This window comes from Rhinolophus ferrumequinum, chromosome 2, assembly GCF_004115265.2.
Source record: "Rhinolophus ferrumequinum isolate MPI-CBG mRhiFer1 chromosome 2, mRhiFer1_v1.p, whole genome shotgun sequence".
Lineage (NCBI taxonomy): Eukaryota > Metazoa > Chordata > Mammalia > Chiroptera > Rhinolophidae > Rhinolophus > Rhinolophus ferrumequinum.
Genome location: NC_046285.1, coordinates 5,693,428 through 5,716,277, shown reverse-complemented (window position 1 = coordinate 5,716,277; position 22,850 = coordinate 5,693,428). Strand labels below are relative to the sequence as shown.

Below are 22,850 nucleotides of genomic sequence, written 5' to 3'. Positions count from 1 at the left end.
GAATTCTTCTACTGCCTGTCAATCACACTTGGACTGAAAGCCAAAGCCTTATTAAGGGGATCCCTAGACAAACCGCTTGTATTTCTTCACTGACAGCCTTTTCTCTTTCTCTCCCTTAATGATGTTGCTGTCTTTCTCAAACATGTCCGATTCATTCCTAAAGTCCAGGATTTTTGCATTTGGTTTCCCTTCTTCCAGGAACATTTCTCACCAGATCTCCACACAAAGCTTTCGCTTCTCATCTTTTCATTCTCAACTTAAATTTTATCTATTTAAAAGTAGCTAGTTGATACCTTTTCCTCTTCCCCCATGTATGTTCTCCATCAGTTCAAGCTGACATCTTTTCTAAAACTATTTCTTTTCTAACTCCCGGAAGTTGCCTATAAGCTCCATGAGAGCAGATTGCCTTGTTGATAGCTGTATCCTCTCATTCTGGAACAGAGCCAGTCCCATTTTTGGTCATGTGTAAATATTGGTTCATTGTAGAAGCAATGAATTATAAAAGCTATAGTATTTAACAGACATTAGTAGCAGATTTAGTCTCTCTTCTAAGTCTTACTTTTGAACACTGTATGTATTTTTCATCAGTGTTCCATTTAAAAGTATTTATAAATTGCATATTCTAAGTATTAAATTTTGCAGCCTTTACTGGTAAAATATTGTGAAACACCGTCCTTTGAAATTATATTCCTTTCCTATGGAATTGCTGTACATTGCATGATACATGGAAGCTTATGAAGCTTCATTGTAGTCACAAGTCATGTGAATATAGCGTATACCCTTGGTAAATTTCTCCCTCTACTGCTTATTAAATACTGAAGACACTTTTGCCCGTTAAAACTTTTTACCTCCGTTGCTTCTCAAATTATATATCCAGAGAGCTGAGGGTCCTAAAATGTGAAATTTAAATTTGTAACCTAAATATCATAGGGGACTTTTTTTTTTTTTTTTTTTGTCATGTAGGGGGTTTTAGGATTGGAATACACCATGGATTAAAACTCCAGGGAAATTGTTAACCCAGGAGATTACCTGGACAGAATTACTGGAAGGAATGACGTGGTTTGACCTCTATACCATGGTTTCTTAACAGCAACACTATAATATTTGGGGATAAATAGTTATTTTTCCTCAGAGTGCTGTTCTGGACAGTTGCAGTTACTTAGCTGCACTCCTGCCCTCTATCCACCAGATGTCAGAATCATCCTTCTCTCCAGCTGTAACAGCGAAAAACATCTCCAGTTCTTGCCAAATATGCTTTGAGGGGGCAAAACCATTGCCAATCTTATGCATGTAGGAGGTACCATTTGTTAGAATTCCAAAATTGCCATTTTTACAGAGTGCTTTGGTCCTAGAAATGCAAGCTCAAAGCCTCTATTTTGGACCTTCTATTCAATGTCATGAAGGCATTCCATAACCTTTATGTAGATGACTCTAGATCATTGTTGATTTTCTTTCCCTTTCTTAGGTTTCAAACATTTAAATCTAAATTTTGGATGGTAATGATAAGATTGTAGGCTGACTTGGTTCACAGCCCACCACCCTCAGAAAAGCGTGGATATGAAAGTACAGATATTTAATAGAAACATTGCAGAAAGATTACAAATCATAAGCTTTATAGAAACAGGATTCCTGAGCTGAAATTTCAGTTTGTAGACAACTGGGGCGGTCCTAAAAGAGTTGATGTTTCCATTTCTCAGTGCAGTTACAAATTATTTCACTTTTTTTATTTCAGGACATCCTGGCTACCTGGGCCCCCAAGCTGCCTATCCTGGGACCCAGGCAGGCTATTCTGGCCCCCAACCTGGCTACTCAATCCCACCACCTGGCTATTCAGGTGCTGGCCCAGTGGGCTTTGCTGTCCAACACCAGCCAGTGTATAATCAGCCAGGTGGACCTGCAGCGGTACCATGGATGCCGGCACCACCAGTTCCACCAAACTGCCCACCAGGCTTGGAATATTTAAGTCAGGTAATTTCAAATACATAAAACAGTCATAAAAATAAAACTGTTCCAGTCTTATTTTTCAAATGAGATTTACAAATGACTGAGTCACAAATATTGGAAATGGTAAAACAATATTGTTTGTTAACAAATAACTAATTCTTCCAGGTCAGGTTTACTTTTAAAGCAAAATCCAAGTGTCTTAGGGAATTGTGTTTTCTACAATCTTGAATATAATCTATGATAATAGCCAATAACAAACATTTATTAAGTATCAAGCTTTGTTCCTAAGTATAATACAAGTATTAACGTGTTTAATCCTTTCAGAAACTCTATAATATATAGGTGCTATAGTTATCACCATTTTACAGAGGAGGAAACAGTTCCAGAGAATTTACATAATTGGCTCAGCATCAAAACACTAAGGAAGTGGAAATGGCTTTTTGCTTCTGGAACCTTGGTTCTGTATCCTGTGCTCTTTAATCCCAACACTGAATAATATTCTAGGACTTGGAAAGAAACATCTAACTCAATTTACTCTTGAATTTCAATAAGTGTTACCAAAAAAGGAGTTAATATTCTGTATGTAACTCACTTTTTTGTTATAATTAACAACATTACATTTTCATGATGCTTTTGTTCTTTGGGAGAATCAATTTTATTAATGCTACCAATAAAGGAAAACAATCCTGAATTTTAATGTAGTACATAATAGTTTATCTCAGCAAGTTGAGGTTCCATTTTGTTTGCTGTTACAAATCCTATAGGTGAAGTAGGAATATGAGATTCTATGTGTCTAATATATAAACAAATATTCCTATTATATCCAACTAGTTTTCAGTAAATGAGCTGTCTCTCTTGTACTCTGCATTAATTTAATTTAATTTCCCACAGTTCACTTGGGTAGCATATGATGTAAGAAATTTTAGTACTTCATAAATTCTCCAAGAAATACCCTAAATAGACTTTTTTTTTTAAAAAAATTATGGTCTTACAAAACGTAGGGGAACTTATCACCTACTACTAATGATGATTTCAAATGTACTTGAAAATAACATGTTTTATTTGTAGAAAAACACTCTTTAAGTGGATAAAGGTCTTAAAAAATATTAAGAAGGAACTTAACATTTAAGGTCTTAAAAAATATTAACAAGGAATTTTCTAGAAGGAACATTTTTTTTTTTTTTTTTTTAGGGATTCCAGTGTAAGACAATTTTATATGACCTGAATTTGCCCACGTTAACAGTGAACACATTCAATAAATATTTTTAATTAAAATATATTAATTTTAGTTGTACTTAGAAATAATATAAACTCATTAAATATTGATAAATATTGATGATTGATTATATGCATTCTTTAAAATGTAAAAACATGAATGTTAATTTGATTGGCTTAATAAACACATGATATATAATTACAGCCTAATTTTTTTTTACTCTATAGATAGATCAGATACTGATTCATCAGCAAATTGAGATTCTGGAAGGTATGTATTCATTGTATTGATTATATATCTAGAAAGAGAAGACATTTATGCAGATAAAGGCATATCAGCAACCACAAATATAACAGTTTCACTGATGTGGGATGAATAAGCCTGGTTATTTACAAATGTCTCTCGTCATAATGATGAAATGATTGTCAGCAGCTAGTTTGAAATTAGGAGTCAAGTGGTAAAATACTATTACTCTGGGCGTCTGTCCTTGTGATACTGATTCTAACTTAGAAGGAAACCAATCAAAACTTACTTTTACTCCCCGCTCTGTCTAGACGTCACTTAAGCGATTTCTCACTTTACCTGCCTTCTATGATTTCAGCTGTTTTCTCCACAATTTGTGATGACCTTGAGATTGGCACAAGGCCACATGAGTAGTGCAGACACCTTAGTACATTTCCAAAATGAATACACTTTTTTAATTTGGATGGGTATGTTTTGGAAAATTGTATTCCTGCCCACGGTTTCTCTTGGGAGTTCAGATGAACCCTGTAAAACCTTTTTCCAGGAGCTGAGGATTGTCACCTTGAATGTTGGAGGATGCTAACCAGCAGGCCTAGAGGGCTGGCTTCCTAGACCAGCACTCCGGCTTGTGGGAATCAGGCCTGCCTCCAACAGATGTTTCCCTGGGTCCAGTGCTCCTCAGGTATAATGAACTTAGGAAGCCTCTAGATGTCTCAGAACTCCTGCCCAGGGAAAGGGAACCTGGGTAGATTTATGAGCCTTAGTGTCTTCCTTGTACATACAGAGTTCAATGAAAACTCTGCTGGTTTTTCAAATATATATATTCACCTCTCTGCAAAGCTTCTTTCCACTAATAGAGATTATACTATGAATTACACTAGTTGGTAATTTGATTAGAATATATAATCTATTATATTTCGATTACTTACAATGTACATTGTTAGACACCGTGTTTCCCCTAAAATAAGACCTAGGCGGACAATCAGCTTTAACGTGTCTTTTGGAGCAAAGATTAATATAAGACCCAGTCTTACTTTACTATCATATAAGACCAGGTCTTATAATATAATATAATATAATATAATATAATATAATATAATATAATTGATATAATATAATAAATACTGGGTCTTATATTAATTTTTGCTCTAAAAGATGCATTAGAGCTGATTATCTGGTTAGGTCTTATTTTCGGGGAAACACGGTATTTAAAATATTCTCATTTTTGTTAGTTTATTTAAACTGTGTTTTCTCTGGAAAGGAGCTCTTTGATGTTGGATAATTTGTATCCTGAATTTTTAAAAAATATTTTATTCTAGGGAATTTATTTTTTGAGATTATAAAATCCCCTAAAAGGACCCTGTGCGTTATACAGGGTTCCAGTCATAGTTTTTGGATATAAATTTTATATGTTTTTGAAACATACAGGTATTAGTCGTGAAATATAAAGTAAGTTCCAAATTTAGTAGTTATTAAATCTTCAGTTTTTTAAAAAGGGATGTCTTTCATTTTGTTTTTTTGTCTGTATTTTAACATTATGAGTAGTGTAAAGAGAAGAATATTACTCGGTTTATTTTTAGAATCTGAGACTAGGACGGGCACCTTTCCCAATTCAAAACTTAATAGACAGTAAAGACATAGCATAGAATTCATTTGTTTTCATTTTTTAAGTAGGAAGGAAACAGAGATGTATAACCCCATTGATCTCATTTTACAGATAGACAAACTGAAGATTTTTGAGATTTAGCCCTTAATGAAACACGTAGGTAAATAGAGCCCATCTCATAAATCAGTTTAATTTTTTTCTCATGAAACATTTGACTGACAGATGTTCAGGTTAAGGGTGGTTCTTACAAAGGGAACATCCAAGACCTGCGGGGGTTGGAATAAACATGCTTAGGGAGGTCACGGTGATAGAATTTGTGCAGTACGTCTCTGAATAAAAGCCCATCCACACAGATGTTAGAGAGCAGTTTTTGTCTCCGCATATTGCTTTTAATTGCTTGTTATTTGGGTGTCTTGTGACATCCTATGTCCCACGTTAATAAGGGCTATGGACAAGTGGGACCATGAATTGCTCCTTCCTGGCTCTAAGCAAGGGGCAGTTTCCAATGCGTGGCTTCATATGGGAAGCCCTTCGGTAAGATACAGGCAGGTGTCAGTATTTAGCATATCTCTGTTTCCCCAGTGAAGAGACCAATCCCCTTTAAGGAGCAGAGTTCCCTCAGGATGCCAGTAGTCTAGATATTCGGAGTTGCAGCCTTGTTGCCAAGCATCTTTCCCCCTTGTCTAATCCCCGTCTCCCACTTCTGAGCAGCTTCTGCTGCTCTAAACAAGGGTGCCCTGAGTCAGTGTGATGTTCTAATTCACCTTCCATTTTCATTCCCTTTTTACACATGTGCGTTGAGAGTGAACACTTTCATTACCTTCCCTCACACAGTGCAAAAAGATAAGTCATAAATATGGTATAAGACCAAATCTCTAGCTAATTTATTTAATATACTGTTTCATAAAGCACATACATAGCACTCATCCTCGATCTCTCCCCCTTAACCAAATAGCTAAAAACTGTACCAAATACCTGGACAGGTGCATGCAGGGGCATGACTGTGACCACCTGCAGCATTGCACCACCCCTCAGCCGCAGAGCTTCCCTTTCCGACACACACCTATGGAATTAGGAAGATAGGCGTTTTCTTTCCCATACCTCACAAAGGAGCTCTTCATTTCTCTATACCTTAGTACCCTCTCCTCCTACTCTTTCTTTGCCATTTTTCTTCTGTCTGAATCATCTCTGAACACCTTTTCCTTTCTTTTTCCCTACGTTATTTGAAGTATCATCTAAAAATGGTAGATATTACAGTATCTTAGAATAGAGTTAAGATTTTTTTTTAACATAATGGTTCCCTGTTATGTTTTTTAGCTTTAACAAGTTTTGAAACAAATAACAAATACGAAATTAAGAACAGCCTTGGGCAGAGGATTTACTTTGCAACAGAGGATACCGATTGCTGCACCCGAAATTGCCTTGGGGCTTCTAGGCCTTTTACCCTGAGGATTCTTGATAACATGGGCCGAGAGGTCATCACCCTGGAGAGACCACTGAGGTGTGTCAGCTGTTGTTGCCCCTGCTGCCTTCAGGAGGTCAGTGAGCAGTTACCTTGGGAATCTGTAAAGTAGTTCAACAAGAATTGCCCCCCTTTCACTGAACCTATGTAATCAAATGAGATTTAAGGAAAATTGGTCCACAAGCTATTGGTTTATGCTTGAGAGTAAATTAGACAGGAAGGATGAAAAACAGTGAGCAGAGAGCCCCATGTCCCTGAGTTATTTGTGTCATGGAGTTGAGCATCCACTCAGAGACCAGACTTCTTGATCTCCAGAGAGAGCTGAGAAGAGAAGGCCCTGTGGTCAAGTGCCTTCCTTTAAGTAACCGTGAGAATCTGGCCAGAGCCAGGGGAGGAGCACCACAGAGAATATGCTAGAACACAGTAATTCCAGGAGCAGGTGTCTAGAAGAATGCGGAAAAGGACAGACGTGTTCATCTCACAATTTCGGCCAACCTATTTTGGAACAAACTTAAAGAGGCTTCCTCTGAGAAATCTCAACACCAGTGTTTTTCAGTTCTCCATTTTTAAGAATGAATATATTTGAGTCCCCTGTAATAGGGATATACAGGCAAGAGTACCTTCTGCTCTTAAAGACCAGGTGTCAATTTCATAGTACTTGTCAGCCCACAGGTAGAGCACGTGAAACTCACTGGAGACACCAGGGCAGAGTTTACAGGAGAGGGCCTTTCCCTTATCCCCATTGGCCTGAGACCAGCCCTGCCTGGTCAGTCTTTCCATACAAGCAGCTGCCACACATGATACAGACAAAGACACAAGCTCACAGTCATTTGAAGTCTAATACTGCACTAATTTTTAAAAGGTAACTGAAGTTATTTATACTGAATTATCATAAGTGTGGCAATGTAGAGCAGTGCGTAAGTGTGGATGCAGCCTGCCTGTTTGTGTCTCAGCTTTTCCACTTTGTAGCTGGGAAATCTGATACAGGTTAATAATCTCTGTTCCTCAGTTACTTCATCTATAAGTAGGGATAATAATAGCAACCTCATAAGATGTGTTGTAAATCAAATCATGGTTAGAATAATGTCTGACACTTGGAAAGTATTCAATAAATGAGAGTTATCATTAGACATAATTATCACTACAATTTATGTTTTTTTGCTCTTACAGATAGAAATCCAAGCTCCTCCCGGTGTACCGGTAGGTTATGTGATTCAGAACTGGCATCCATGCCTACCGAAGTTTACAGTTCAAAATGAGAGGAGAGAGGATGTACTTAAAATTACAGGTCCATGTCTTGTGTGCAGCTGTTGTGCAGATGTTGATTTTGAGGTAAGAGATGTGATCATGTTCATAGGCTTTGCTTTCCTAATGTAAGAATAATATAAATTGGAGGATGTTGCGAACGTACCAAATAAATATGTGTATCCTGATATCTCAGGAGGGAGACAATGTGCTCAGATCTTTAGCTTTAATCAGAAAGGTGGTTTTTGCTCTCATTGAGCATCAGTGTTGATTATGCTAACTGGGGAAAACAAAGCAGAGCCTTGTCAAATCAATGTAGGCAAAACATCTAACATTTAAATGTGGTGGTTTCTGTATGGAGGCACTATATACAGAGAGTGCCAAAAAAATGTAAGAAAGGAAAAAACTGTTTTAAAATTGTAATACTCAATATATACCAATAACAAAAGATGAATACAAGTCACATTTGACCTCTGCAATTACAAGAGGTGCTCAAAGTGGTTACCATCAGTGTCCAGACACTTCGGATTAAGGTGAACTACTGCTTGAGCATAGATAACATCTCTTAAAATGTATACATTTTTTTGGCACCTCCAGTATTATCCATTTTAAGTAGGACGTTAACCTTGTCATCTGAGTCTGACTGCCAAAGCGTATGGATCCTTCAGTCTGAAACACAGGCTGCCAATGGGTCTCGGCCCCCTTCAGAAGGTCTGACACCTTTGAGTTCCTACAAAAGTCCAATTATGCAAAGAGAGTTTTCAGGAAGATAGTGTAAGTAAGACATACTACCCAATTAGGCTTCTCTATGGTCTCTATCTCTGTATTAATTTTGATCATTAGAAACCACAATATATCTGTGTACTTGCTATCTGGAAGAATTTCATTACAGCAAGTTTCCAACAGATAGTCTAGCCTTATAACTCACCTTATTTGACTGCAAATGTTAAAGGAGATTTTATAACTTAATCTTGCTTTTTCTTGTTCTATTGGAAAATCAGAAAATAGTAGTAAATTAGGCGCACATCTCTATAAAAGGGACAAAAACCTGTCAGTACCTGAGTACTGCTGCCCCCTTGTGATAATAAGTGAGAACTCAGCCAATCTCCCCTGACTTTCTAAGGTTTTCCACTCTCCACCCTCGTTCTTTTATATTATCTGTTTGGTCATCTAGTCACATGATATCCAATTCCTCTGTTTGATCCTGGTTATATAAAAATGAGTCCTTCCCCTCACTGACTTAAGAGTCTAATGAGGGAGGCAGACAATTCTAAGAAAACTCATATGATGTAATAGAGACTTTGTATAGATTCTTACAAAGGGATGTGGACTGTGGGGGAGGGATGTATACTGTGTATGTGTAAAGACTTAATAGGTTTATGTATAATAATAGTTCTTACGCAGGGATTATCATTCCTAGCAAAGATCCAGAGTAGTAAAAAGCTAATTGTTCTTTCAGGGAATATTAACAGAAGTTTGGCTAACATGTATTTGTGGAAAATAAGTGAAAATACTGGTGAAGCAAGGCAGACTGAATTGTGAAACTTTCATATTTAATGCTAAAAAATGTAGAAATCATCCAGCAACCCTTCTCAATGGAGGCCTTAGAACATCTATTATATGTACCAAATTAACTGCTCCTGTGTATCTCCAGTGGTGCTGCTAAGTACCATCTTTGAGGGGATTGAGAAAATTGTCCCTTGAAACATTTTCTGTAAGCTAGGTAATGGGAAGTTTGAAAGCAGAAATTATCAATATGAGGGACCATGATGGAACATGAGTTCCATTTGGGTGTCAGTGGGCATGACAACTTGCTTTAGAGACACAGCAGGAGTCTTTCTATAGGAAGAAACAATTCAAGAGACGTTTAATAAGTGTACTAACTGAAACTGATTCGTGGATTTTATGTCAGTTGAGGATGAAAGAAAATTTGGAGATTATTCTGATGTCTGAGGATTAAGAAGCTGAATGAATAACGATGCCATTGGCCAAGTTAAGAATCTTGGAAGAGAAACAGTGGATTTGTGGGAAGCTAATTTGTATTTGAGTTGTTTTGGATTTCAGGTATGTAGAGGGCTTTTCAACATACTGATGGTAGTTGAAGCCGTGAGAAGATTATTCCAAGGGTGAATAGAAGAAAGATAAGTTAGACTTCCTATCCCATGGAGATGATAAGGGAATCTGTCTCCAGGACTCTTGGTAGGGAAGAAATGTGCCTACCTGAAACTGATATCCCAGTCCAGCTCACTAGATGAGTTTGGAATCTGAATTTATACCACTGTTATGGTTCAAGAACCTCACAACATAGAAATTTGCTTTTCGCAACATTTTGCCACCAGAACCCGGTACAGTGAGAACCACCACTAAATCTAAGCCACGATGGGAAAGGAAAAGACTCAGAGCTACATCGTCGTCATTGGACACGTAGATTCCGACAAGTCTACCAATACTGGCCGTCGGTCTACAGACGTGGTGGGATCGACAAAAGAACCATCGAAAATTTGAGAGGAGCTGCTGAGATGGGAAAGGGCTCCTTCCAGTCTGCCTGGGTCTTGGACAAACTGAAGGCTGAACGTGAGCGTGGGATCACCACTGATAACTCCCTGTGGAAATTTGAGACCAGCAAGTATTATATGACCATCACGGATGCCCCGGGACACAGACTTTATCAAAAACACGCTTACGGGCACCTCTCAGGCCGACTGTGCTGTGCCGACTGTTGCTGCTGGCGTTGGTGAATGGGAAGCAGGTCTCTCCAAGAATGGCAGACCCGTGAGCGTGCCCTTCTGGCTTACACACTGGGTGTGCAACAGCTAAGTGTTGGTGTGAACAAGATGGATTCCACTGAGCCGCCTTACAGCCAGAAGAGATACGAGAAAATCATTAAGAAGTCAGCACCTACATTAAGAAAATGGGCTACAACCCGACACAGCAGCATTTGTGCCGATTTCTGGTTGGAATGGTGATAACATGCTGGAGCCAAGTGCTAACATGCCTTGGTTAAAGGGATGGAAAATCACCTGTAAAGATGGCAAAGCCAGCGGAACCACACTGCTTGAAGCTCTGCATTGCATCCTGCGACCAGCTCGTCCAGCTGACAAGCCGTTGCGTCTGCCCCTCCATCACGTCTACATAATTGGTGGTGTTGGTCCTGTCCCTGTGGACCGAGTGGAGACTGGTGTTCTCAGACCCGGCATGGTGGTCACCTTTGCTCCGGTCAGTGTTACAACTGGAGTAAAATCTGTTGAAATGCACCATGAGGCTCTGAGTGAAGCTCTTCCTGGGCTTCAATGTCAAGAATGTGTTTGTCAAAGATGTTTGTCATGGCAGTGTGGCTGGTGACAGCAAAAATGACCCACCAATGGAGGCAGCTGGCTTCATGGCTCAGGTGCTTATCCTGAACCATTCAGGCCAAATCAGTGCCAGATATGAACCTCTGCTCAGTTGTCACACAGCTCACATTGCTTGCAGATTTGCCGAGCTGAAGGAGAAGATGGACCATCATTCAGAGAAAAAGCTGGAAGATGGCCTGAAGTTTTTGAAATCTAGTGATGCTGCCATTGATACGGTGCCTGGCCCACATGTGTTGAGAGCTTCTCTGACTACTCTCCTCTGGGCCGTTTTGCTATTCATGACATGAGACAGTTTCTGTGGATGTCATCAAAGCAGTGGACAAGAAGGCAGCTGGAGCTGGCAAGGTCACCACGTCTGCCCAGAAAGCTCAGAAGGCTAAATGAGTATTATCCCCAATACCTGCCACCCCAGTCTTAGTCAGTGGTGGAAGAATGGTCTCAGAACTGTTTGTCTCAATTGGTCATTTAAGTTTAATAGTGAAAGACTAGTTAATGATGACAGTGCATCATAAAACCTTCAGAAAGAAAGGAGACTGTTTTGTGGACCATTTGGTTTTTTTGTGCATGAGGTAGTTTTTAAATTATTAGTTTTTAAAATTGGTACTTTTTAATGGAAACAACTTGGCCAAAAATCTGCCCCAGAATTTTGAGACCCATTAAAACAAAATTTAATGAAGAAAAACAACAGCAGCAACAACATACAAATGTATCCCAAGTGAGATATCCCCAGTGGGATATCTGCAGATGGCAGAATCAAATGCAAAAGCATGCAAGGAAATCAATCACGAAGGGCACCCTCTGTTCCTACAGAAATAGCCGATCTTCATTTGGGCAGATTAAAAAATGACATAAGGCTCTAGGAACTAACGCTCCAAGAACAAACTGCATATAATAGAATAATCTGCAATCGATCGTATAAGAAATACCTAAATAAACATTAAAGAGATAAAACAAAAAATATAACAGGAAGAATGAAACTCATAATAAAGGACAGGAGGATTTGTAAACAAGCCAAATAGAACCCCTAGAAATGAGGAATAGTCACTGATGAAACCCCATTGGAAAGTATGAGATGCAAATTAGATACAGATGAAGAGAAAATTACATAACTGGATGATCAATATGAGGAAAATAAAGGAGGAATATAAATTTGAAGGGACTCAAAAAAATTGAAATGACAGGGAAGCTAGAATAAACTACTTCTTGCATATGCCAAAGAGGAGCTACAGATAAGGATAAGACAGAGAATGTGCTGAGATACTATTCAAAGAGATAAATGACAGAATTTTGCTGACTTGATGCCATGAATCCTCAGATTCAGAAAGTGCAAGGAGTTCTGAATAAGAAAAAGAAATGACACCTAGATACAGCTTAGATAAATTGCAAACATGAAACAAAGGAAATCTCATATAAACAAGTTGGGGGGAGAGGAGGAGGTTATCTGTAATGTGTAATTCCCTTACCATTAGGGATTTTGAGCATTTTACTTTAGGTTTACTGACTACTTGTATTTATTGTTCTTTTTGAATTGTCTATCCATACCTATTGCCTGTTTTATCTGTTGGGTTGTTGAATCTTTTTGTATCATTTTATAAATGTAATTTGTGTGTTGAAGACATCTGTCCTCTGATTTGAAAATGTTTTACACAAATATTTTTTTCTGGACTTTGTTTATGATACATATGTGTGTGTCTATATATATATATATATAGACACACACATATGTATCATAAAAAATACACACACACACACACACACACACACACACACACTGGGGTGCCAAAAAACTGTATACAAGTGCACACTTTGGTCATCATTGCTCAAGCAGTAGTTCGCTGTAATCAGAAGTATCTGGACACTGATGAGAACCACTTTGAGCACCTCTTGTAATTGCAGAGGACAAACGTGACCCGTATTCATCTTTTGTTATCGGTATTAAGTATTACAATTTTAATACAGTTTTTCCTTTCTTAAAATGTGTATACATTTTTTGGCACCCTCTATATATCTCAACACAGAAATTTTAAATCTTACATAGTCAAATATATATTTTAATAGCTTCTGGTTCTCCTTTCTTGATTACGAAGTTCTCCCCAACCTTATCTTTATCTACTCTTTTTTTTTTTTTTTATCTTTTTAAGGTTTAAATCTCTAATTCACTTGGAATTTTATTTGTACAACATAAGATCAAACAAATTTTTTCTTTCAGATGACTAGGCAACTTGTCACAATTTATTAAACTATTTATTTAAGTAAACTATTAATTCCTTGCTAAATTGAAATACCATAAATTCCTATCAGTAATGGGATCTATTTCTCGATTCTCTCCTCTGTTGCATTGATCTAACTATCTGTTCCTACAGTAGTGGCTTATGATTCAACTATGGTGATTTAATGATATATCCTATATCTACTCACAGCAAAACAGTTACTTAGTCTTCTTCATCATATTTCCTTGCTGTTATCAAATGTTTCTTTTCCTGTGAACATTAAGGTCATTTCATTCAATTGTTCAGAAGTTAGAATTGGTATAACAATGGTATTATATTAAATCTGTTTATAATTTTTAATTAACATATTTATGATGCTAAACCTGTCTCATCTCACAAGTGTTGTATCTTTTTCTTTATTCATACTTAATTTTGTATTCTGCAGAAGACTTATATAGGCTTTTTGCATATATAACTTATTTTTAATTTATTCCTAAATAATTTATAAGCATTATTATTAAGAAGGAATATTTGTATTTTTAGGTACTTATTACTAGCATTGAGAAAAGCTATTTATTTTTATTACCTTTTATTCAGTGATGTGCCTGGATTCAAGTTTTAAATTTAGAAGTCATTTTTGCTATATTTACTTGGTTTTCCTAGGCATAAAATCACAGAGCAAATGAAGTCATTTTAGCTTTTCTAATATTTATTTACCAATTAGCCTTTTTTTTTTCCCAGCCTACTACAGCAAAATTAAATAATAATGCCAGTTGTGGAAATACCTACTGATGATTTTAATTTGATTTCATTTGATGAAATAACAAATGTTTCATAACCTAGATATTGGCTGTGTTTTTTCAATGTTTACAAATTTTTTCAGTGTTTTTTAATTCTCATTTTATCTAGAGCTCATATCAGCAAAACTAACTTTTTTTTTTTTTTGGTAAAAGACAAAATAGAAAACATTTTATATTTATGTTGCAACTACGCAACTCTGCCATTGTAGCATGAAAGAAAATTTATTATAGTATATTCTTATCTAGGTTCTATGTGCTAACGTTCTACTTGGATTTTTTGCATATTTTTTATAATGAGATGAGCCTATAGACTTCTTTTTAGAATACCTTTATCAATTATTTTTTAAAATAAGTAAAATTTAAATTTAATATTAATATAATATCAGATTATTTATTCCAGAAGCTGAAATCATTTCATTATATAGAAATTTATCCCAGAAAACATTGTTTTTAAAATATTATCTAGAAGTTAGTTAAAAATTATCTAGTCTGGTTGACTTTTCAGCTGTAGTTCATTTTGCACATTTCTGAATCTTTCTATAAAATTATATGTTCTGCTGCTTACATAAATTGTAGATGTCTTGCTGTAGGAATCAAAGAGGGGAAATGTTAATATCTGTTAAGTCTAGTGGTAGGATTATGGTGACTGATAAGTTATCTTTTATCTATTTCATTGTAAAATATCTCAAAAATTAAAAATAACTAAATTAACAAATAAAACATACGATTTTATTACTAGCTGCAAATGCTTAGATGACAGCTATTAGCAAGTAAAACAGTAGCATATCAAAAGAGAGAATTTGTATCAGTCTATTTTCCCACAGTAGTGCCACATAACAAATAACCCCCAAAGCTCAGTAGCTTAAAACAGCATGCATTTATATTCATGTTTATGGGTCTGCATGTCAGCTGTGTTTCAGCAGGTATACCAGAGCTAAATGGCTCTGATCTATGCTGTAAGTTGGCCACAGGCCTGCTCCAGGTATGTTCATTCTGGAGCTATAGCAAGAGTAACAACCTGGATCATGCTATTCTAGTAACTGATCACTGGATAGCAAGAGCGAGGCCAAACCACTTAGCCATGTTTAAGGTCTCTTGTTCATATCACATCAACATTCCATTGGTCGAAAAAGTTACATGGCCAAGGCTAAATATCAATGTTCTGGGAAGCATACTAGGCCTACAGTGGGAGGGAGAGTGAGTGAATATTGATGAACAGTAATCCATGCTATCACAGTTTTTATATTAAAAGTTTATTTCAGGTTTGTTAAGAACTTAACTACCCACACCCAAATAAAATGAGTAAATTGTTTTTAGTTTCCACACTGTTGCCACGCAGCAGCCTACTTGTCTGTCTTCTCTTACCTGCCCCTAAAGAAAGCAGAGTCTGTGAGACAGATCCTTTCAGGGACTTTGCTTCACCTTTGTGCTTAAACCTTATGTCTCCCTGTTTCGCCCCAGAAAGATGGCCGGCTAGTCAAAGACGGGTAGGACTCCCCACGGGGCAGGGGCAACCTAAGCCAGACACAGCCACGTGGGGACCATCTGGGGAACTCGCGGGGTCTATAGAAGTGGGCACAGCCCCCCACCTTCCCCTGGCTAAGGAGAGCCTCTGCCTCTGTGGCTGCATTCCTTCCCACAACCTGCAGGGGAAGTGACTCAATGATGTGCTCTCCATCTATTCATATGCATAAAGGGTTTGTCCCTTGGGGAAGTACTTATCCTGGGACTTACAGTTCAGCTGCCTGCAGGCAAGGGTGATTGGCTTAAATCAGTTTCCTATTGTAATGTATGGGACTCACAGATCTTGAGATTGACAAGCTTTACTTCTTTTACTTCCACACCTAACTAATAAAAGCCATGTGTTGGCCCGAATCGGGGCTCAGTCCTTAAGGCTGCAGTCCCTTGGCCCCGCTTGCACTCTGCTCTCATCTACTGTCTTTCTTAACCTTGTGCCGCCCTCCTCGCTTCTCACAACTCTTGTCCTACCGGACGTGACACCACACATTTAATTAGCAGCTCCCAACCTGAGCTAGGGCTTCAAAGGGTGTGCTACCTTGTATACCTTTGAAAAAGACACGTCTCTTCCTGGGTTGACACAGCTCTACCGTGTGCACCTCCTGGTGAGTGTGGCTCCATTCAGCCCCCACATGCCCACATGGGAGGTGCATTTGTCCAGCTACCATCTGTTCAACTCTTTCTGATGGCCCTGGGCTTTCCTCAGGCAGAATTGTAAAGTTAGAAAAATTTTACTTTTGAGCTCTTATTTTAATACACCCTTCCTTTTTCATTTTTCTTCCACCTTCCTGTTGTCCAGTTTTACCCTAACCCTTAACCTGCATTTGGAATCTGGTCAAGTTACTTAACTGGATACTTTCCTCCTCTTTCCCAGGCTCTTAGTACTTCATGTTTTCCTACTGATGGTGAGAAACACCATCACATTGAAACAGTCAGCCTGTGTCAACTCTCTGTGCTTCTCTTAAAGCAGATATGTCACATGGTGGGTTAGTTTACTACTTTCCTGATGGCTTCTAGAAATTTCATCAAAGAAACGTTTCATATTTGTATCTTTTTCTGCTTAAATTTTGTTTTAAATCAATTCAAAGAACTTAATGTATAATAGAAAATGTCGAATATTTCAGCAAAACTACTTTCACATAAGTTAGTTCTCTGTAGCAAAGAAACATTTTTTTTCATGTGTCTGTAAATAGATACAGGAATTTATATGCATCTAAAATAAAGAGTGATAGAATTTTCATAGTTAAGTATTGCACATTATTTTATTCCAACTTTTAAAGTTGTTTTATTATTAGTTTTCTAGAATTATTTAAGACTGTCTTTTTTTTTTTTTTTTTTTTCCCCAACTCAGATTAAATCTCTTGATGAAGAAAATGTGGTTGGCAAGATTTCCAAGCAGTGGACTGGTTTGGTGAGAGAGGCATTTACAGATGCTGATAACTTTGGGATCCAGTTCCCTTTAGACCTTGATGTGAAAATGAAAGCTGTGATGCTGGGCGCGTGTTTCCTCATTGTGAGTCCATTCTCGCTAATCTTGGGTATAGATGATTTCTTTAGTAGCGTTCTGAAATGATTCGGTAAATCGTGCATTTTTAAACGGCCTGCTTAAATTTATAGGTTTTCTTTAAAGGGGTCTCATTTCATCCCAGCTCTGAAATTCCATTTTCTCCTGATACTCTGGATTCACAAATGACTAGTTTCTCTGTAAATCTATTCAGTTTCATACGGCAATAGAAGGACCTTTTGGGTATTACAGAGAGGCCCTGGTCTTTGGGGATTTTATCTAAAAAAAAGAAACAGGTGCTTTGGAGAGGACTTCAAATATGGGCTTACAAGAAAGGAATAAGACTCAGTGAAACAGGAGATTTCCTCCTGATTCATTAAAATTAAATCATCTAACGTAGGAATGTAACTGGCATTAAGAGTAAACATCTAATCAAGCCATTGGATGGCACTGCCAGTTGAGAGGAATTACGTCGGACAGAATAGTGGTTCTGAACTCGTCTCCCACTAACTCACTTAGCCAGCTTTTAAAAATCCCAGGTATCATCTCAGTTCAACTAAATCACAGGCTCATATTCAGAAGTTTGTATCGCTCCCCAGGTGACTCAATATGCAGCCATAGTCAAGGATTCCTGGGACAAAGTAGTGGTTCTCAAGGAACCCCTGGGTAGCTTTTCAAAGTCCCTGTGTCGATATTGCACCTGGACAGAAATCTAAACCTCTGGATGTGGAATGAGCCTCCAGGTTGTTTAGATCACTCCCAGGGATTCCAATGTGCAGCAAGGTTTAGAACACTAAGATGACTATTTTAAACATGTACTTGAGGGTGCAAATAGAAAAAACGAAAAAGTGAGAGAATATACAGAAAAAGGATCCAGGTACTTCAACAAATAAATATCAGGAAAATAAAAACATGAAAATAAAATGAAAGACTTAAAAGACATCAATTTAATACAGTTGGTAGACTCAGAATCTAACCAATATAAAAAGACATTTACAGTTTTTTCACATAAGTTCATATACTTCTTTCTATAAGAGTGTGACTTGTAATAAAGGGTGTAATGAAAAAGACATTTATAGGTATTCACAGAAATTTGAACATTGGCTGGCTATTTGATGATTGACTTATTTTTTTAAAATATGATATTATTGGTGTGTGAAAATGAGTCCATATTTTTTAGGGTCACATACTGAAGGACGATATGTGATCAAAAACTACAGTGAATGCTGCTGCCGAGTGCCACCCAGCAGAAAGGCAGGGATTTTCAATACAGGAAGCAGCGCGTCAAACCTTAGTAATAGTGTGCAACAAGTTTCAGCTTGTTCAGTGCAGTCAGTCAGGTGTGAGCTACGGTTGAGAAGGTGTTTTTAAAGTGTGCCCGAAAATCATCCTCCATCATGACAATGCTCCACATCACACTGCTTCTGGTACAGCAACTTCTGTCAAATAAACACATTACATTGTGTCCTCATCTACCTTATTCACTGGATCTGGCACCATGCAACTTCTGGCTCTTCCCCAAAATCAAAATGATTCAGGACATCTAGGCAGCCACGACAGCGCAACTAAAGACACTCACAAAAGAGGACTTCCAGAACTGCTTGAGAAAGTGGCAAGAACAATGGGATAAGTGTGTTCGAAGCAAGGTGGGGGGGGGGGGGGTATTTTGAGTAGGATTAATGGCAATGTGTCTTCTACTGTAATAATTTTTTTAAATAAATTTAAACATTCACCGTATTTTTTGATCACACCTCATATTTCAATATAAAATGGTATGGTATCACATTTGCTTTTAAGTAACGGGGATGAGGGCAGGAGAATCTAGGGGATATATTGATCATATTAATAATTGAATCTGAGTGATTGGTTATTTGGACTTTATTGTTATTCTATCTAACTTGGGATAGGCTCAGTATTATTTTCTGTATAAAGTTTTAAATATAACCACAGTTCTATTTAAAAATTGCGTTTTCAAGAAGTGTTTATCTCACATGAAAAGTAAAATTTAACCTTTACCTTAGGAGTATAGCCAAAGTTATACAGAGCACAAGCAAAGATACAGTGAGTATAGGCAAGAGAAGGCAGTCTGAGGTGTATGGATAGATGAGACTTGGGATTTTTAGAAAATGACTATGGGATAGATTGGGCTTCTTCTAAAGGACTTTTAAGGATTGGGCAACTTCTTTTACACATTGGGAAGATATTGAAACTTGTTTAGTTAACTGGTTAGTTTTAAACTAAGTATAAGTAAAATAGTTACAAATCCAAATTTTGGAAAGCTAAATCCTGGTGACTGTATGAGAAATGGAGAAGAGAGGTAAAATTGCGGTAGTGTGATTGCAAGTGATTGAAAATAGGGATTAAATTATTTCTATTGAAGGGATAAAGGAAAATGATGGATGTGAGAGATAAAATCTATAGGATTTGACATAAGTCATGAAGAAGAGGGTCTAGTTAGACAATGATGGAGTGACACAAGCTGGGGAACATAGTGGACAAGTTTGGAAGAGAAATCATAAACCTGGGCCCAAAAAATTCTAAGAGGCATTCTAACTCTAAGATGGTTATCGTTCCCGTGGAAAAAATCTAAATGTTGTACATGGGATTCCAGTCATAAGAAAAGTTATATTACTAGAGAAGGAGTACAGAAAGTTGAGGAAGAAAAATTGAAAGAACATACTGAAGGACATGAGAAAAAGTGAAATTTAGAGAAATTACCAGAGGTTCATGCAGGCATTAATAAGTGAATAGAATTATAGGATTTGATTAGTATTAACATAGAAAGCTGAAGCTATCACCTTTTCCCAGGTCTACTTATTACAATCAGTTTTTCTTGCTTAGCAGATATGTTATTGTATTTCATCATATCCCTTAGCATTTGTATATCTGAGAATGAATAGCTGGCTTGTTGCCGAAAGTCATTTCTGTATTTTGTTTTTATTTAGGACTTCATGTTTTTTGAAAGCAGTGGAAACAGAGAACAGAGAGCAGGCGTGTGGTAGTGGATTAATAAAAATCTCTTCAGAAAATGTGGTCTGCATATTGATTGTTATTATGTAAAACTCAGTGGAATTTCTTTTTTTTTATTGAATTGACGTACAGCATGTGTGAATTACACTGTGATGCAGGTATATGATTTCACTTTTCAAATTATAGAGTTTATTTTCTGTATCACTTAATAAATATTTTTATATTTTTTCGTTGATTTTATACATTTTATTTTCCATTGTGCATTTCAGAGACAGAACATAAGAATTTTAACATTTAACTACTAAACTTCCTTTGATAAATTGCTTTGAACTATACTCTGGTATTTTCAATTTTCATAGCAAAATTAAAATAATTTTAACATAAAATTATACATTATTTTATTAACTAGTTATAATTTATTTTGTATGTAACAACTAATGTTATTTTGCAAAGTGTATATTCAAAAAAGTTAAAAATGAACAAAACTTCAGTTTCCTTTACAATTATGTTCAAGTAATACTCTTCATATTATCAAAGAAAAGTAAAATACATTGTTTTTTATTCAGCAAATTACACTATAACTTCTGTAAGCTGATCTGCTTCTATGAATAAGATTTTTATATTGACAACACTAATTTTTGATAAGTTTCAATGAAAAGACGATTCTGTCCCAAAGAAAGACACATGTAAAGAGTTAATGTAAAACTAGAGTATTGTTATAATTTTCGATGCAATTATGTACACATAGTATGCTTAGTGCCTGTATTCTATCATTCATAGAACATGGTAGTTACGAGATCATTCAGGTATTAATTAAACATATATATTCTATCAGTATAAACTGCAATAATGGACTAGTAAATTATTAACACCAACAATCAAATAACTGAAATAAAAAATTGTTGATATATTTCTTTGCATATTATTGGTTTAAAACTGTGAACAATTACTTCATATGGTGTTCTGAACCTTACACATTTACCACCCCCTTCCCTTTCAAAAGAGCGTCCATATCTGCTGGAAACTAGGATTTCTACCTGTCACAAACTTAAAGGAATTTTTAACTCTGTTTTGTAGGGAAATTTGGATTGAGTCAGAGGAGACGCCCAACCCATTAATTTCATGCAAACGAAAAATGTGCTTAGGACAGTACTTAGGGGAGAGACTCCCTTTCATCTTCAGCAAATTCCACCGACACACTAGCTCCTAATGTTGAGAACATGTGGATGGCAAGAGCTATAGGAAAAGCTAAGTCTAGACCACTTTTCATTAGTCAAATAATTCACCAGGTGCTAGATTCCAATGATGAGAAGTAACCATGGAACTCACGTTCAGTTTGTAGATGGTACAGACAGCATGCCAGGTGAAGTGAGATACTTGCATAGATGGATTTGGTGGCATTAGTTATGCCACTTAGAGAAGGGGAGGGCTTTCCAGGCCAGCTATCAGGTACCACAGCCCACTCAAAATGAGACTAGAGGTAATGACATTATCTCTGTCACAGCTACTTCCCCTACCCCTCTTTTTCTTACTCCCCTTACTCCTCTGCTTCTGCATAGAATTCATCTCTGATGAAGCGAAGTAAAACTACAACTGATTTGAATAGTTTCTTCTTTCTTTTTCTTTAACCGTGCAAGGAAGATTTGGGCAGAAACCCAGACACTATCTGCTGAGTCCATTTAAGTTCAAATACTAGAAAAACAATCTTTGTAAAGAGAAAAATCACACGTGAAAAACTAGGAGTTTAAATGAGAAAAATACCAGGAATTTCAACAAATGTCTTTATTTATAATGTCAGCGAGATTTGAAGGAGTGTTGCCTATTTATTTCTGGAACAGGCAGTAGAGGAAAAGGAAAATTCTGATGAGGCAAAAAGGTTAATAAAGTTGAAAATATGATGAACACATTTTAAAACTATGATGGAGAGACACTGGGTGATTGCATAAAATAGATAATACAATAAAGTAAAAGAGATTTTAGAAATTTTCCCAGAAGTCAGATAAATACAAAGTATAAAGAGAAAGGTGATTCCTGAGGATCAGATACATCAACTTCAATTTATGCACAGCAGGACTCCAGAAGCAGAAATCAGATGGAGCCAAAAGAATAATAACAAAAAGAGTAAGAAAACTTATCTGCAAAAAGGACAGACTAGATCTGAGCCCCCACCATAACCAAGGGATCTAAGTGACGATCCTGAGTAGTGAGACAAAGAGCACCTGAGTGCCACCTCATAGGAAGAAGCCGTAAGTCAGCATCAAGGCACAGTGAGGGGATTGTGTTTTAATGCTTGATCAGCTGGCCTTTCCTTTTGTTCAGTACCTGTATTTATCTAGTCGGGGGTTGGTTTCAGTTTGCAGTTTCTGGTTATAGTCACTCTCGGTGCTCCCCAGGCTTCAAATTCTTCTAGTGAAAACGTATATTGAAGATGAGGGCCAGTTTGTCAGAGGGTTTATTAAGATCCTCAGAGGGAATCCGTCTCAGCATTCCCAGCTAGAATTCCCTGTTTTACTCAGAGCCTGTTAGCCTAGGGTTGGGGAGAGGGAGACAGAGTGTTATCTGATGTTCAATCTAAATGTCAGTCTTAAGCAGCACTTTAAATCTGAGGCCACACCCCAATTCAGTATAATCCCACAGTCAGAGCCTGGGGTCTTGGCCAGTTTACCTCTAATCAGGTCATCGTCAGCAGGCATTCACAGAGAGCCCAGGACTGGCTGGACATTGCAGAGCTGTGCGGGGGGTGTCTGTGAGGGGAGGCGATGGGTGATAGGGTGTGGGG

The 22,850-nt window shown here is 37.2% G+C and overlaps 1 protein-coding gene across 8 annotated transcripts in view; it reads left to right on the top strand.

The window, feature by feature from the left end:
* Positions 1-20,300, top strand: part of PLSCR1 (phospholipid scramblase 1) — a 33,329-nt gene extending 13,029 nt beyond the window's left edge. For 6 of the 8 annotated variants that reach the window (XM_033087916.1, XM_033087926.1, XM_033087907.1 and 3 more), the window contains 6 exons: positions 1,733-1,968; positions 3,388-3,430; positions 6,327-6,547; positions 7,642-7,803; positions 16,949-17,110; positions 20,047-20,300. In XM_033087916.1, coding sequence (XP_032943807.1) covers positions 1,733-1,968; positions 3,388-3,430; positions 6,327-6,547; positions 7,642-7,803; positions 16,949-17,110; positions 20,047-20,103 — 881 coding nt within the window. In that variant the 3' untranslated portion in view covers positions 20,104-20,300. Of the gene's footprint in view, positions 1-1,732; positions 1,969-3,387; positions 3,431-6,326; positions 6,548-7,641; positions 7,804-16,948; positions 17,111-18,281; positions 18,431-20,046 lie in introns of those variants that run through there. The other 2 variants (XM_033087936.1, XM_033087940.1) reach the window with 2 other exon arrangements.
* The last annotated feature ends 2,550 nt before the right edge of the window (positions 20,301-22,850 follow it).